The 18,041-nt window shown below is 34.5% G+C and overlaps 1 protein-coding gene across 1 annotated transcript in view; it reads left to right on the top strand.

Moving 5' to 3' along the window:
* Nucleotides 1-15,527, top strand: part of TMEM170B (transmembrane protein 170B) — a 35,121-nt gene extending 19,594 nt beyond the window's left edge. The window contains exon 3 of the mRNA XM_019742995.2: nucleotides 7,780-15,527. Within this exon, the coding sequence (XP_019598554.2) occupies nucleotides 7,780-7,910 (131 nt within the window). The 3' untranslated portion in view covers nucleotides 7,911-15,527. The remainder of the gene's footprint in view (nucleotides 1-7,779) is intronic.
* The last annotated feature ends 2,514 nt before the right edge of the window (nucleotides 15,528-18,041 follow it).

Raw genomic sequence — 18,041 nt, 5'->3', positions numbered from 1 at the left:
TATTATGTCTCTGGTAAGACGATCATAAAACAGTTGTAGTACTAGTAATGAGTCATCTATTTTCTCATCCTTTCTTAATTTAGTGTTTGGTGTTTCTGTGTTATCTTGTATTAGGTTTTGTTGCGTCTATTGTTGCTGCATTCAGCCTGTAACTTCATATGGTACGTCACCCAGTTTGCCATAGATAAGGTTTAAAACAAGTTTCAAACTTGTTTCAGGTTTAGCTGAAGTATAGGATATACATAGTGAAGTCGTAAGAGATGCCACTGGAAAGATAGAATGGAGCCAAATCCTAGAGGATCTTGGAAGGCCAACTGGAAAGTTTGGACTTATTCTGCAGGCTGTGGAAAAGAAACAGATATTTTTGAAAGGAGTTGGCAAGGAGCTAAGCAGTTCAATGGGAAGACGTGTTTTATAGCTGACTATAAAATACATGTGAAGAGCAAAGAGAAAACTTGGCGAGAGCAGGGACCTTGTCTGTCTTCATCACTGCTGTATCCCCAAAATAAAACACATACTCACAAAATACTGGGAGGGCTGGATGTAGTGAGGGAGGAAGAGCGGACCTATGGAAGGGAGAAAGCGAAGGGAACAATGGAGGAAAAGGGGGAAGGAAGAGGAATTAAGAGACGTTAACTGTAATTTGAAGTTGAGGTCGGGATCTGACCTCTAGTAATGGCAGTGAGTTAGAAAAGAAGGAATTAATGTAAGGACTATGGCAAAGGGGGAAACATTCAAATTAGTTATTCTCTGTGCTGACATACAGAGCCATGACAGGGCTGCCAGTTTCTGATGTGGGCCCTGTTGTAATTGTGGGACAGTGAACAGAGGCAGGAGGAGCAGTTTGTTCAGAAGTCGTAAGTAGTGTGTGTGTGCATGTGTGTATTTATTGGTATAAATTATTGTAAAACTTAGAGGAGAAGAAATGTCATACTACTTCCATTTATCTCGATGTGTGTGTGTGTGTGTGTGTATACACACACACTGCTTTCAACTCAGTCACGAATAAAACAAGCCAATCATTTTAGAAACTGCAATGTTATATTTTAAAATATTTAAAAATATAAGCTGACACAATTTCAAATAAAAAATTTGCATCCAGGTTAGCAATAAAACATTTAAATTTCTTCTGGCTGATTTTCTGACCTGCAAACACTTGAATTAAGAAAACTAGCCAATGTGAATATTTTAACTATATTTTCTTAATGTATGTGAGTGCCAGCATACTCATAGCTTTATCTTCAGTTCATTAAATTATTCCTGAATATCTATATTGCGTTAGATACTGACTGAATATTGATACATATTATTATATTTTTCCACTTCTTAGATTTTATTTCCAGAATGGAGTGATTTTTTTTTTTTTTTTTCATTTTGGTTACTGTGTTTCCCTGAAAATAAGACCTAGCTGGACCATCAGCTCTAATGCGTCTTTTGGAGCGAAAATTAATATAAGACCCGGTATTATATTACATTATATTATAATATATTATATTAACAAAAACAGGTGTCTGCCATTCAGGTCATAATTTGCATACCTTTGTATTTGATATTAGATAGGGTTCCAGGTGCCTTTTTATCCCTCCCATATAGTAAATCAATTTTTACCACACCAGTCACTAAAATACCCATTTCCTTATTGATTTGTAGTGTCACCATTTTTGTGTATTATGTTCTCCAAGTACATAGATATGTCTCTGAACTCTGTTCTGATTTATTAGTCTCTTTATCTGTTCTTGCAGCAAGGCCATATTTTTTTATCCCTATGGTTTTATAGTACAGTCTTACCTCATTTAATTGCACTTCACTTTAGTGTACTTCACAGATGTTGCATTTTTTTTTTTACAAATTGAAGGCAAGACCCTATACGAGCTAAAAGATTATCACTTGCTTTATCGCAATACTTGCTTTATTGTGGTAGTCTGGACCCAAACCCACATATCTCCGAGATATGCCTGTATTGCTTAATGTCTGGTAGGACTAGGTCCCTCTTTTTTCTGTTCTTTCTCAAAGTTAACGTAGCTATTCGTGGACCTTTATTATTTCATGTGAATTTTTGAGTTCCTCAAAAAGTATGACTGTGATTTCTATTGGGACTTAATTAAATGCAGAGGTTAATTTGGGAAGAATTGGCATATTAAATTAATCCACTCAAGAACATGTAATACATCTCCACTTATTCATATCAACTTCTATTACTTTTGTTAGCGTTTAAGAATATTTTTCTCAATAGGAGGGTTGTATATTTTTAATTAAGTTATTTCCTAAGTTCATTACGCTATGGTTGTCATGCATGGTATCTCTTTTGATTACATTGTTTACTTTTATTAATGTAAAGAAATGCTGTTACGTTTTCTAAGTTGAGGTTATGAAAGATTAGCAAAGCGAAAAACTGGTTCTTTGGAAAGATAATAAGATGAATAGATTGCTAGCAAACTAATTAAAAATGAATTAAGGCAGAAAAGTAACATATAGAACAAAACAGAAGAAATAACTGCAGACCCAATATTAAAGAGACTAAATAATTATAAAGATAACACTTTTGTGGTCAGCTATATATTCCTAAATATAAAGTATCAAAATTAGGGTAAGAAAATAGAGAATATGAATGGGACAATAAGTATTTTTAAACAATTGAAATGTCAAAGACCCCTGCTCCCTAAAGAACTCCTGGCCCAAATGAGTTTACAGATGATCTCTACCATATTTCCAATTTTATCCAAATTATTGCAAAAAAATAGAAAGAGTTAAAACTGGGCATAGCTCAAATATATGGAGATGGAAGGAGAACTGACTGGGCGGTGAACACATAATGTGAGATACAGATGATGTATTACAGAATTGTACACCTAAAATCTACGTAACTTTACTAATAATTGTCACCCCAATAAACTTTAATTTAAAAAAATTATGTATATTAAAAAACAAAAACAAAGCCAAAGTAATCTTGTTGCTAGACAAGATGAAAACTACACAAGAACGGAAATATACAGGCTCATTTACCTTGGAATGCAAAGATAGCTCAGTATCAGAAATGAGTATGGTTATCTGTCAATTAAACGTTTATGGACACTAAAATTTGAATTTTATACAGTTTTCATGTATCATGAAATAGCATTCTTCTTTTGATTTTTTGAACTGTTTAAAAATATAAAAACCGTCCTTCACTTGCATGCTGTGAAAAAAAACAGATGGTGGACCACATTTGACCTGTGGACTATAGTTTCCTGACCCTGTATCTAACTGTACAACGGATAGAATCAACACTCTATTAAAACTAAATCTGCCTTAACCTTTCTATTCGCTTTCTCTCAAGAAATATGGAGGGCAAATCAAATCACTTTAAATTGGTGTACTCCTCTGCAGGCACTTTATGTTGCTGTATCTATATTACTATCTTCTGTCCACTGGTGACTCTTCTCCTAGTCTATCTTGTCCTTATAGTTTTATCTTTTATTCACCTTCAGATCAACTCAGCTGCTTTCTCCACTTTATTTTCGATGTACCAGTCTTCTCTAGCCCCTTAATACCTGGGGGATTTTTCCTGATTCCTAACTGATTCTTCCTGTCATTGCTTGTATTGGAAATTCCTAACCTGTATCATTTATATCAAGTACCCTATTTCCACTTCTGTGTTCTTCATTCTCATATATCTTCATCTCATATTTCACCAAGAAAATAAAGAAGACTATAATGTTTGTACTCCCTCAGCTGGCTGCTTCAGCAAAATATACCTTAAAGCAAGTGAAAACTAAAGCACAAATTGGGGAAAGACATTTGTAAAAAAGATTAATATCCAAGCTATATTAAAAAAAAAGAAAAAAAAAACCCTGTGACTCAGATAAGAAAAAGTCCATCCAGTAGAAAAATGGACGAAAGATTTGACAAGCATTTCATGAAAGTAGAAACCTTAATGGCCATTAATGTGAAAAAAAAAAAAAGCTCAATCACATTAATTATCAGGGAAATGCAAATTAATCACAGAGATTACATGTTTCACTTACCAGATTTCAAAAATTTTAAACAACAAAGATAACTGAGGATATGGAATAGTAACTGGAGTATAAATTAGTACAACTACTTTGGAAAACAATTTGGCATTTTCTAGTAAAGTTGGAAATGCCGGAAATATAGGGATTGAGCAATTCTACTTTTACCTACTCGTATGTATTGTAGAGAAACCCTTGACTGCATGTGTGTGCCAGGTGTCATGTATAAGCGTGTTCACAGAAGCAGTGTATGCCAGTGTGATGGATTGGAACCGATGTCGTCAGCAGTAGAATGAATAAATCAGTTGTGATCTGTTTATACTTGGAATCCTATACAACAATGAAAATGTGTGCATTTTAGCTACATATACAACATGGATAACTTCAAACATCAATATTGAGCCAAACATTGTAGAATACTTACAGTGTCAATGTATATAAAATTCCTTTATTAAAAAACTAAGTAATGTATATCCTTATTAACATATGCCGATGGTAAAGCTGAAGAAAAGTAAAGGAATGATAAAAACCAGGGAGGTAATGGGACACAACTGAGGAGGGTCCGTGGGAATTTCAAAAGAAATAGTAATGTTACTTTCTTCAGTTGGATGATGGGTACTTGGGAATTTGTTATTTTTATAGTCTACATATAATTTTATAAATACTCTTTCACATCTGCTCAATATTTAATTTCCAAAATCATTTCCAAAATCATTTAAGAGGCTCACAAAATTATTTTCTTTCAGACCTTTTAGAATAAGAGTTTCACTGGAACAGGGTTTTCTGACTAGTGCTTCTGGGCTGTGAAATGATACAATGCAATGGGAACTTTTATAAATCTCCTTCTTTGGGAGGGAAGTTATAATTTACAAATTGGTTCCTAACTGATTATCCACTGGGAGGAAATTGGCAATGACTTTATTTTCTGTGTAACACTATTAAAATGTCTCCTTTGATTGTGGAAACTGGAGTTTATCCTGGATTTTCTTCTTTTTTTAAATTCATTTTTCTCCCCTCATCATTATAGACTACGCTTGAAATTCTTGCCCTCTGTTCCTTGAAAGATTGTTATAAAGAAAAGTGGAATATTTAGTAGTTTTGTTTATTTTTCCCTCAAACGACAGGGCCTTCCACGGTGAAATCCATTTTATCCTCACCAGAACAGCTGCATAATAAGTAAAGGAGTCAGCTTATTTGGAAAAGAAGATGACAGTGAAGTAGAAATGTTTGCAGTACTCATTCTTCTATTTCTGAAACTCTTCTCTTACTTCCTTCTCACATTTCATAGGGTGCTTTTCCATGGCTCCTGGCCTCCAACTAAATTCTAAACCCATATGGGAGATGTCCCAACACTGATTCCCTGGGTCCATAGTGGAGCTTGGATTTTAATCCACAAGTCTAGCTCAGAACCCATGCTCTTAACCTTGTTTAAGCATGAGATGTTTGAATTGACAGATTTGTTTGTTGTTTCCCAGGCAGCCTGAGCTAGTAATTGCTTAGATTTTCTACTTCTTGGATGGATCATTTTTGGAAACTTAGGGCTGGAGAGATAGAGACCAAATTGTGGTTTTAAAAATTGAAGATACTCATGGAAATTCAGGGTAAATCCGAATAAAAATAGTATTTTTTCAGGTTTATTTTAACATAATATCTGTCAATGAAGGCATAGGATCTTTAAAAATTTTTTTAAATGCCATTCAGTTCTAAAATTCAATATGAGCAATTATACAAGTGAGACTTATTACTTAAGTAAATTTTGGTACTACTAGGAGTTTTATTTATTATTGAGATAATTATCAGTTACTTTATTATTTTCTGACTTCCTTGTACTATATTTCACTTACTGTAATTGTGAAATGATGGAATGATTGGGGGATTTATGGCCAGATAAACCTGGATTGAAATTCCAGCTTCTACTGTGTTTCCTTGGGCTAGTAATTGAATCTCTCTGAACTTCCTTTTTACATCTTTAAATTAGGTAATATTACTCAGGAGTGGTATGATATTTAAATAAGATAATTTTTGTAAAGTTCCTGTCAAGATAGATGATATACAGTAAATACACTATACATTTTAATTTCCTCCTTAAAATATGCATATGAAGGTCCTCAGCTTAGAGTAATAATTTGCTTTTTTTCATTTACAGCTCTTATGGAGGAATACAGTAATTTTTATTTGGGAGGTTTTAAGTGAACTACATTAGCTAATTTTTATGAACAGATTTCTATCTCAATTAATTGTCAGTTGAGTGTCTTTGAATAATTTTGTTCCTATTATTTCTATATATTTGACCATTCTAGGATATGTACACAGTTTTTCTTCTAGAAAAATAGTTTTAAAGCCATCTCAATCTGTGAGATGGACTACTATAATTTAAATGCTGCTTCCTTTATGATTTCCAAATGTGCTTTTAAAATCAGCCACGTAGGGACCACGTCATTGTAGGTACTATATTAATACGGTGAACTGTTGAATCAGAAGGGCTCTGAGGCCCCTCGTGACTCTGAGATTCTCTCGTTCTCAAAAGTGCACATTGTCTAAAAAACTTTTCCTAAAACAGACGTCAAGTTCATCTTCCATTTTTATTAAATATCATAATAGTAATCTCCAAATAACCTTACAATTGTATGCTTTATTAAAAAGCTTAAACTATATTTTATATGGTAGATTGTGAAATGAATTGATCAAATATTCTCGATATCTTACATGACATTTAAGAATTAATTTACTGAAAGAAATTTAAAAAGCTCCTTTAATATTAAAATGTCCTTGAATCATTTAGAAGTTACATTAAATTGTGTAGTTTTGTATTCTCATTTATAATTATCAATATATTCTGGTGTATGTTTTATAAAAATGGTAACGAGTTCTTGCCAATTCAGTGCTCAGGTGAGAGATTATGTACAGTAATGAATTATTCGTTTTTTATGCACATATTTGGAGTCAAGTAAGCAGCCCTACTATAAGCATACATTTTCTGGTTGAATAAAAACCTTTTTTTTCAATTAAGTGGTATGGCAAAGTATAACTTTTACCAATCACATAGAAACTCTTTCATAGAAAATTTATGAGACTGAACAATGCCTTACTCTGTTTTTTTTTTTTTTAAAGATTTTATTGGGGAAGGGGAACAGGACTTTATTGGGGAACAGTGTGCACTTTCAGGACTTTTTCTCCAAGTCAAGTTGTTGTCCTTTCAATCTTAGTTGTGGAGGGCGCAGCTCAGCTCCAGATCCAGTTGCCGTTGCTAGTTGCAGGGGGCACAGCCCACCATCCCTTGCAGGAGTCGAACCAGCAACCTTGTGGTTGAGAGGACACACTCCAACCAACTGAGCCATCCAGGAGCTCAGTGGCAGCTCAGGTCAAGGTGCCGTGTTCAATTTTAGTTGCAGGGGGCGCTGCCCACCATCCCTTGCGGGAGTCGAGAAATTGAACTGGCAACCTTGTGGTTGAGAGCCCGCGCTCCAACCAACAACTGAGCCATCCGGGAGGCAGCTCAGCTCAAGGTGCCGTGTTCAATCTTAGTTGCAGGGGGCAGAGCCCACCATCCCTTGTGGGACTCGAGGAATTGAACTGGCAACCTTGTGGTTGAGAGCCCACTGGCCCATGTGGGAATCGAACCAGCAGCCTTCGGAGTTAGGAGCGCAGAGCTCTAACCGCCTGAGCCACAGGGTGGGCCCTGCCTTACTCTGTTTTGATAAAATGAAAAGAGATCCTAAGTTGCAACCATGAAGGTATTATAAAATGAACTAACGTGTTACTTTGTTTCTCCCACTCGTTTGTCATCCAGGTGCGGCCGTAGCGGGCATTTACAGAGTAGCAGGGAAGAACATGGCTCCTTTGGAAGCGCTGGTGTGGGGCGTTGGGCAGACTGTTCTGACATTAATCATCTCCTTTTCAAGGATCCTCGCCACACTTTGAGGTTTCTGTGGGAATGTCTTACTTCACGTAAGGAAACAGATGTACAGATTCTCTGAAAATGGCATTGTTAACAGGTGGGAAGGATACTGTACAAGATTTTGGAAGGAGCAGGGCAGAAGCTAAGGCCTTGAGCTGCGTGGAAAGATTGCCCTCTGGTGTTCAAGTGATTGCACTACCGCACTGCACCTCACGTGCCTCCGTCCCAGGCAAGGCCAATGACACTGAGAAGCTGCAAGAAAAAGCACCTTGTTTAGCTGCCAAATCAGGTTAACATTGGTGTTAAATCATCATTTTTAACAGTGTTGAGTTACAGGGACATTTCGAGGAATTGATATATGTGCCAAACTCTCTTCTTTTTTTATAAATTGATCATGTGACAATTTGCAAGTGTAGATGAGTGCTGTGAACATGTTTGACATGAATTCAGGTAACAGTGAGATTTTTGTTTTCTAATGCTAAACCCTGTATGAGTGCTGAGTATGGAATCATTTAATAGGAGATAAATTATTTGATTTTTAATGTTGAACGTTTCTGGGATTAGGGCTTTAACATGCTTAGGCACTATTGTTATTTAATTTATGTGGAAAATAATACTTAATGGAAAACTAGCTAAACTCTTAAAGACTCAAAGTAGATCGGTAGGGTGCATCCTTTTCAGTCATTTAAATAACGCTCTTCTAATAGTCTCCCTCATACGTAAATGTTCTGTTGAGATGAATTCAAAAACTTTACGGATCACACACACTGATTGTAGTTTGTGTGCATAAAAATATAATTTGAAAATAAAAATTTTCTTAAAATTTTGTTAGAAGTCTGAAATGCATGTTGCATTCTTTGACCTTTCTAAAAGTTTTTGCCATGTATGCAATGGAGAAAACATCTTTATAACTAGTATCTCAGTGGGATTATGTTACTTGTTGCATATGTCTTGATTTTTGACAAAATGTAAACAATCTTTCATTCTGGAGTATTAACTATATTTAAAGAGTGGCCTAAATTAGGCTGTGAAAACAAAAAGCCTCATTTATAGATAAGTAGTAAGTTATATAGGAAGAGTAATAAACTCTTTGGATATGTGGTAACATAAGTTCACTAAGTAAAAATTGGGGAATCTAGTAAATTTTAAAATTTGGCAATTCGTCTCAGCGTATCCGAACAGTACTGAACATATATTTGAGTGATTCATCTTAGTTTTCCAGTTTTTCATTTATGCTGTTATTTGAGTTTAATAGAATGTGTGATGACATTTATTAGAAATGAAAAAGTCCTTAGTATAAAACATTTTAAGGGGTTTGGGCAATATATACTTGTTTTTAAGAGTATAGCAATTAAGGCAAACAGAACTTGGTTGAACTTACCTCCTACTGAGATTTTTTTTTTTATACCAGGTACAATTATAAATGTACTAACTCAAAGGAAGAGCCACTACAGAGAATATGAAATTAAGTTCAATCCAGAGAAGTAATCCGCACACTCTAGCCTCGCTGTTTTATAACCTGTTTGGTAAAAAGTATGTTTTTATTAGGTCCCCTTTAAACTTAAGACCTTGGTTACCCATGCCACTTTTCCTTCACCAAAATGCAGAATATATCAACAGCTCAATAGTGAAGATTTGAGGGGGGTTACTTTTACCACGGAAAAGCCAGTTTGGGGGGTTTTCTAATGATGTGGCTTGGAAATTTGTTTTGAGGAAAAACAATTAGCGGCTGTACATTCTTAGAGATCGTTGAAGTAAAAAACAATGATTTTTTAAATTATGTATAACCCTGAAATTATTTTTGTGTGTTCTTTATATTCTTGATGTTTTCCCAAATTAAATTTAGGCATACATTTTCCAAGTCGGTTTGATTTCTCTTTTTCTGATAGACTTGAATTGTGTTCTTTCTTTGTCTATTCTGTCACTAATTAAAAGTATTCATAGTCTTTGAGAGGAATTAAGAAAAACATGTTGAAGATGTACAAAATGAATATTTTAACATACGGTTATGTTATGATTTAAGAAACTTATCATGGTAAGGTATTCTGGAGCACCTGATTCAGAATCCAAAATTAACCAGAAAATAACTTGGATACATTAAGTGTATGAATGTGTGGACCAAAGAGATTTAAACTTCTGTTTTTACTCTAGAATGGAAGTACAATTGGATGGTTAATAATTTGTAGAGTGTCCTAATCTCATTATAAAGTTGCTTTACGTTGTGAATTTGTGGGCGTGTGTGTATGTGTGTGTACTTTGGGGGGAATTTTTTATTTCTTTGCTGTTTTCAATTATTTCCATTGGGATTTTGTGTAACTGTCACTCTTTTGATGTTTTGAAATACAGTTAAATAGTGTGAATTGATGAAATTGTCTTAATAGCTATTTCTATGCTGAGATTTTTTTAAAAGTTAGTGGTTTTCCTATAGAGACAAGAACTGTTTAATGATATATATATATCTACATACATATATATCATTATATACATATATATAAAGCTGCTATAGATGAATATAGTCTAATTAGAAAGCTTTTGTTCAGTGAACACGTTCTAGTGGAGAATTTGTTCAGTTCAATGATATTTTAAATAAGTTTAAGGATATTTGAGATTTTTTTTTAATTTGGGGAGATTTTTCTTGGCTCAGTAGTGCTGGAGACCCTTGTTTGTGATGTGACAAAAGCCCTTATTGATGTATTTGTGTTACAACTTCTTAAAATGTGTATGTGATTTAGCTGTAAAATTTCTGTGTGATAAATGCAGAAGGGCAGGGAACTCCTCTGCAGTTTACATTTCTTTATTTAAAAAAATGTTTGGTAATATATTGCTGACAGTGAAATCAGTTCCCCAAAGAAGAGACTCGTATATGCCCAAACTAATTATTATTTAACGTACTGCTTAGAAAAGTCCGTACATAGATCAGAGTTTAGTCAGGGGGCCTCATCTAAGCTATAATGATGCTTAAAACCTTTAAGTGAAGGATGTGCAAGTAATCTGTGCCATGGAACGATTTTACTGGTTGCCTAGAATAAGGAAAGGGCTAAAGAGTGGCTACCGTATATTCAGTGCTTGCAGCTTAATTATTCTTCCTTTAGATCTTAATGTTTACCAAACAGTGTTATCGTTTATTACCCAATGTACTGTCTTAGTATTTGCTGCATACGTTTCCACTGCCCTAAAAAGAATAAGGGTTTTGTTTGTACTTTAAGTGAGAAATAAAAAAGTGAGCTTCCCTGTATGTCATGTATTTGTGATGTAAGGAATGGGGTAATTAAAAAATCAAAGAACATTGTTGGAAAAGGTCTTTGGAAATTTTAATTAAGAGGAGGAGAGTGGGACTGACATGTTAACATGCCCAAGCTGACACTTGGGCACCAGCTAATTCAATTTTTTAAAACATTTTTGGTGGATCTACTATGTATAAAGCCCTGTACCAAGTATTTTCTACAGGAATTGCGGATAACTAACAGGATTCCTGCCCAGGATTCCTCTTAGTCCATCAAGAGCTAGCAAGATGATTTCAAATCCTAAAAAGATTGGGACAACATTTTGTTTCCTGATTCCTGTTGAAAGATCAAGTCCTGTTTTTGTGTGTGTTTTTTTTTTCCTTCCAAATTCTGATTTCCCCCGTTTATCCACCAAATGGAGTTTCAGTAACTGAAACATAGTCAAGAGAATGCTAGAATCTAAGCCAGTGACATAAATTTGAATCCAGGCCCTGTCACTTGTTGACTTTTTGTTTATGAATGGCAAAGCAGTATATGTTTGACAGTAAATGATCAATAGTCAGTCATTGGAATTATTTTAAATTACATTTTGGAATACCAATTGAATATGTTGTTTTGTAAAATTCATCACTTCTCTTCCATTTCCACATTTTTCTTACATGTACTTTAAGAAGGAAAAACTGAAATATTTCCCGTATACTCTTGCTTCCTTTACCTCCTTTCCATCTCTTTATTTTTAAAATCAGCTGATATTTATCTAAGAGCACTTTGGGGAGTTGGTGGTAGTGGAAATGGCAGAGCAAGCGGGATTAAATTACAGGTTGTGTTTACTGCTCGTTAAAATAGGAAAACGGTAGAGGTAGTTAGCATTTACTCCTTTGCCATATCCTGCCACTTCCCTTGGATTCGTTCAACTGCCATCCACTGAATCTCTACTACGGGCAATTTATTATCCTTGTTAAAGGGTTAGAGAAGTGTCTCCTCCATATGTTCACCTCTCTTCTGCCCTCCGAGGTTGGCTTCACAGTGTCGTGCAAATTCTGTAGGGAGATAGACTGGGCTGCAGGTTCTACCAAATCTTTCTTCCTTGGACCAAGGTGCTTCAGCTGTAAGGGTTAGTTGGTTGGTTGGTTGTTTTCAACTTAAAAAGAAATACAGTTATTTTACATTTATGTCCATTTTATAATTCAAGAATTAAGATGCTGAGTACTTTCTGAAATACTCTCAAATCACTTCCTTTGGCTATTACAAATTTTTCTCTCAGAACATCTTAATCAGAATCTCTTCAAAGAGTTGTTATTTGTTTTTAAGATGTGAAGAATGTGGAAAGTTACTGAAGAAATTCTAGTAGACCTGGGTTGCAGAGAAGTTTGGCAGCACGTGGGTAACTGGGTAAATTGCTGTGTCTTTTAATAATCGGGGTGAGAATCTCAGTGGTTAAAACTGACTAGTAATCAAATGACCTCATAATTTCCCTTAACTCTCTGTCACTTTTATAACATCTGAGGGTGAGACTCTCCAGGATTAAAAGGACGTTATTTCATTAAAAATTATAACAATTTTTAAACATGTAGCAGAGAAAGGTTTAAAGACATGAGGAAACATTGGAAGGATAACAAAAACAAAGGTGTATTGAAGAAGTACCCCCACACTATGTGAACACCCCCTCCTTCTGTTAAGACTATACACTGTATGAATATGTGTACTGCATGTTTACACAATTCTGTGTTTCTTTATATGTGAGACTTGACTTAACACAAAGCGCTATGAAATCGTATTACGTGTGTGTGTGTGTAGTGGTAGGTTTGCCCTTCTAACTTAGGGATCTCTGTTCATTGCAGGCAATACAATGTTTTTGAGGAGGTTGCTGAGTAAATTATCTAAAAATGTGTCTGTGAATTTGTTTGGAGGAAGTAGTGTTTAATATGTAAAGTATTTTCAGTAAATGTGCAGATGTACCAGTTAATACTTTATTTAATTAATGGAAACACCCAAATTCTGAGTGAACTGAGCTGTGAACTGTAACCATCTTGTCCCGAGTTTAGGGGACTCGTTTTCATATTCTTTATCTTCATTGCACATAGGTTGAAGTTATTTGTAATAACCTTTTTTTGATTTTGAGAACTAATTTAGCATTTTCTTATAAATCTCCCTCCCCCTTCCATACAAATGTCATATATTATAGTTTAAACTTATGTACAATTTGTTGTTGATAGAATTAGGAGTCCTGGGTTAGAAGAGAATGTTCTGAACACCTTCTGGTTATGCAGCTATAATCTTATTGAAAAATAAATACTATAGGCAAGTCGAGAGCATGAACCTCTTACAGATTTTTTTAGATCGATACTGCACCCATATGTATCTTCCCTCAGTGGTAACATGACTGCCCCCTTTTGGGGAATGCATTTAAATATGTAACTGAAACTGGAAAGCAGTGTAATATAAATACACAGAAAGAGGAAGTATAATGCATAATTACCATAACAGTATGTTACTTTTCTCCTAAGTATGTTATGTATTGGTAATTTCTAAAAAGCATCATTTTTTTTAGAGCCCTGTATAAATGAATGTAAACTTGATAGTACTACTGATCATGAAAAGTTTCCTTTGTTTTTAAAGTATTTGCACATCATCACTAAGAATCTTTGGGAAAAAACATTTAAAAAGTTTTCTCCATAGAAAGCAAAAGAGCTACTACACTTGTTTGAATAGTGATAAAAATAATTTACTTTCAATACTGGATGAGTTGATAGTCTAATTGTTGACACTTTCTTAAAACTTGTGATATTGAATGTACTGACGATGGAGGAATTTTTAAAATTCTTGCCCTTTCCCCCCACACCCACACAAACACTCACACGAGCTCTACACATTTATTTACATGAACAACATGAAATTCCACAGTATTTTTCATTTCAGTCATATAACTTGGTAAAATTCATATGATTTTCCCATAAAGTACTAACCCCTGACTCTAGTCATTCTGGGATGAGAGCATCAACTTTATCTTGAAATTAACCAATTAAAATGTATTTATTTAAATAGCAAAAACATAGTTTACTGATAGATATTAAAAGACTCACTTTCAAATTGTGTTAACTTTCAGATCACTGATGAATCATTTAGTAAACCACAGTACAGTTGTTAACACGTTGCGTACGGATCACGAGAATCTTCACGAGGGATTTAAACCCCGCCGTACGCAACGTGTTAAAAGCTAAATGATGTCTTGGTACCTGAAAGTTAAGATAATTTTTTTGCAAAGTGAATTTAGTGAGATTCAGGATCGGTACACCTGTTATTGGGGATTCAAAACTTAGGAACGGTGTCAGAATGAACTCGTTATGGTTTAATAAAAATCAGTTATTTTGCCATTCACGATGACAGATGACAACTACTTTCATTACATTTTCATGGCATGGCATTTGTCTCTTTTCTTTCAAGTATGTTTGAAATGGGGAAAAATATAGTCAGGACAATTAAATGTGTGCTTTTAATTTTTAATTTTGTTGTAAACTAGAGATTCTAGTGTGAACAGTGTTGGTTTTATATTGTAGTACAAGGGCAGACACTTTATGTAACCTTTAGAAATGTGTTTACCATCAGGGATTTATTTTTACTATCGAAATACTTAATGTACTGTGAAGCTTAAAGACAGGAAGACTAAACGTTGGAGGGATAACGCACAAAAACAGAGGCATATCTGATGAAGTACCCTGTGTTATGTGAATACAATTTCCCCCTTCTGTTCAGACTATAAACTACACTGTATGAGTATGTATACTGCATGTTTACATATTACAGTTAATTTTGGAGGATTATTTTAAAAATCTATGTTTATGTATAATACCTAACAAGCTGTAAATATTGTATACTATTGATTTTTAATTTTATATAAGCAATTTTTTAATTTCCCAATTCATGTACAAATCTCATTGTATATATAGCATAATTTCCTGGAGAACACAAATTTTGCAGTGGATTTTAATTATTTTAATTGTGGTAAGCATCAGGTTAATCTTAGGGATACTGATCCTTGTTTTAAATTATTTTTACCGCTCATTTTTTTCACAGGGCAGCAATAAACATATGAAAGTTATTTTTGATTATAGAAAGTTGGTCTGCCAAGATGAGATCTAGGTCCAGTTCATTGCTTTTTAAAAAGATGCACAATTCATATTATCCACTGTCTAATCACAGGACCATTTCTCAGGCCCATATGTGTCTCTCCTCTTTGTAACATACAGGGTGAACTCTTTACTGATACACACAAAACAACTGTTAAAAGTGAATCCAGCACTTAAATGTCATTACACAATTTATTCGATTAAAAATTTGTAATATACAGTATTTTAATAAAGTTTCTGTATTCAATTTCATGCACTTATATTTAAATAAACCTGTCTTTAAAAGCTTTATGGTGGTTTCATTTTTCATGACATGTCTTTTCAACGCATTCACTATATACTCAAATATTTTCTCTGACCCTTTTATCAGTTATTCTGGGCAAGTTTTTCATACGGGTTTTGGAGGTAGTGCTGAAGAAGTAAGCATGAAATTGAAAAGACAAACGTGGTTCAGTTTATAGTTTTATCTAAGGCCAGTCCTCGGCCACATAAGCATCCACTTCTAAGAGTTACTATTTTAAGAAAAAGTATACTATTGCTTTTAATAATAAATGACTACTACTTATTGAGTGCTTATCATCTGTTAGACACTTCCTATGTATTCCTTAACACTTATGGTAATCCTTCAAGTTAAGTTTTTTATCCCCACTTTACAGATGAAGAATTTGAGATTCAGAGAAGGTGAGAAACTTCTCAAGGTCACATAGCTAGTAATGCTGACTCGAGCTGGGGTTTTCTTTCTTACTACCTGTGTTTTCCCCACTATGCTATGTTGGTTTCTTCAGCGTGTTCTGGGAGCACTTACCTGGAGTGAGATAAGATCTCATTATTGAAGATAGGTTGGCATTATGGGGATTTGAAAAATTACCAACTGAGGATTGGTATTGTCAAATTTATGCATATTTTGAATTGTTAGAGATTTCTAAGGGATGGTACCAAGTACCCAACTAGGCTTAAGTATTTTCCTTCCTGAGAACTAAGATTGGGTCTGACAGAACCAGTCAATGTAAATGTTACAGCCCCGTCGGAATAAAAATTTATTAGCTTAATTTTAAAAGTTGGGCAGGCAATATGGAGGTAAACAATTTTTCACATACCCTGACATTTCATGTTATTACTAAATTGAAATATATTTTTTTCTAGGTAACTTTCAACCATAGAATTATAAAATTATTAAATATGTTTCCTTCCTGACCATGAATCTGAAAAAGTTCTTTAACAAAATACAAATTTTGAGGTTAAAAATAAATTTTCTATTTTGATTCTGTTATCTTTGGCTCTTGAAGTAATATTTCTGTAATAGGTAAGCTATCTTGGGGTATTTTGACATTTACTGAGCACTGAAAGAAAGCACTGAATTTCATATTTATTGCCACCTATGTAGAATAAGACCAGAGGGGAAGGTAATCTAGAAGATGCTCAGGCCTTACATTGAGCTTTATGATGGAGAATGAGTCCTAGGCAGACTTGTGGAGGAAGGCTACTTCACACTTAACTGAATAGGTATTTCTGTTGTCTGTGTTTTAAAGTTGAACCTTTGTTAGTTCATAAAACAGTATCTAAAGTTTTAGGGTACAGAGTGAAAAGTAAACAGGACCTATGGCAGATCTTTGAGAAGTAGAGTTTGGGTTCACCTCCATCTTCTAATGGAATCTTAATGGAAGGATCTATCCCATTCCACCGTTCCTGTATATCTGCTCTTAATTTTCCATTGCTCGTCATCAGATTTTTTTTTTTTTTTAGCCAACTTTATGAATATTCTTCAGGTTCAGACTGATTTTCAAAAATTAGATGGGTTTCTTGCAATGCAAGAGTGTTATCACTAGATGGTGCAGTGGTTCTATATTTTTCCCCTCCCTGGTCTTAGTCATTCTTACCTAAGAACCCTAATTAATTCAGTCTGTACTTTGGCAATTCTAACAAAAATCAAGCGATTCTACATGTTACCACTAACATGTAGGAAATTAAATACAAGAAAAATCAAGAGTTTCTACATGTCACCACTAACAAATTTAACTTTCCAAAGAATGTGTGCAAATCAGAAAATTACATTAATTGTATGACTTTGCTAAGTCAATCGGGACTTCGATATGTTTTTCTTAAATCTGTCATTCCAACCAACTCTGAATGCATAGTGGTTTTTATCTAATTTAATAGTTTACACTTTAGTGACATTTAATTACATATTTGGTCAACTTGTTGGGATAAAAGGGAATACACCAACATAACACAATCAGCTTTGTTGTATCATGAGACTTGGTTTTAAATTTCTGCTCTGCCGTTTAGTATTTGAACTTGGCCATGTTATTTTACTTCTGTGATCATTAGTCTCTCGTCAGTAAATGTGGATAATATCTCATACTGCTTGAAATCGGTGTTCAGCAAATCCTCTATCCCATTGCCTTCTTCCTCGTGTGTATTGTGTACATGGAAAGATGATCTAATTCTAGATTTTGCCATACATTTTGGTAGTAAGTTCAGATACCTCTATTTCAAAGTCAGAGCCAGATTCTGTTTCCACATAGCACACAGTGCATTTTCAGAGAGGATTTGTTTCAGGTTTAAACTGTCCCACTGGCAGCAAAGTCAGCTGAGGGAGTTTTTGTACACACATACCTCAGTGGAAAAGAGCCAGGTTAGAAAACAGAATGGATAAACTTGCTCGGCTAGCAAATTCCTTGCGTTCTCTAAACTTAATATGTACAAGATGAGGAAGCCAAAGCAGCCAACATAAATGAAATCCCCCCAAGACGGTCGTGGCCCGCCTGTCAGGTGTGCAGTCATCACCCAGCTCAGATCTTGT

Source organism: Rhinolophus sinicus, linkage group LG06 (genome assembly GCF_036562045.2).
Source record: "Rhinolophus sinicus isolate RSC01 linkage group LG06, ASM3656204v1, whole genome shotgun sequence".
NCBI classification, from domain to species: Eukaryota; Metazoa; Chordata; class Mammalia; order Chiroptera; family Rhinolophidae; genus Rhinolophus; species Rhinolophus sinicus.
The sequence above is the reverse complement of the archived record's forward strand: the minus strand, read 5'-3'. Positions and strand labels throughout refer to the sequence as shown.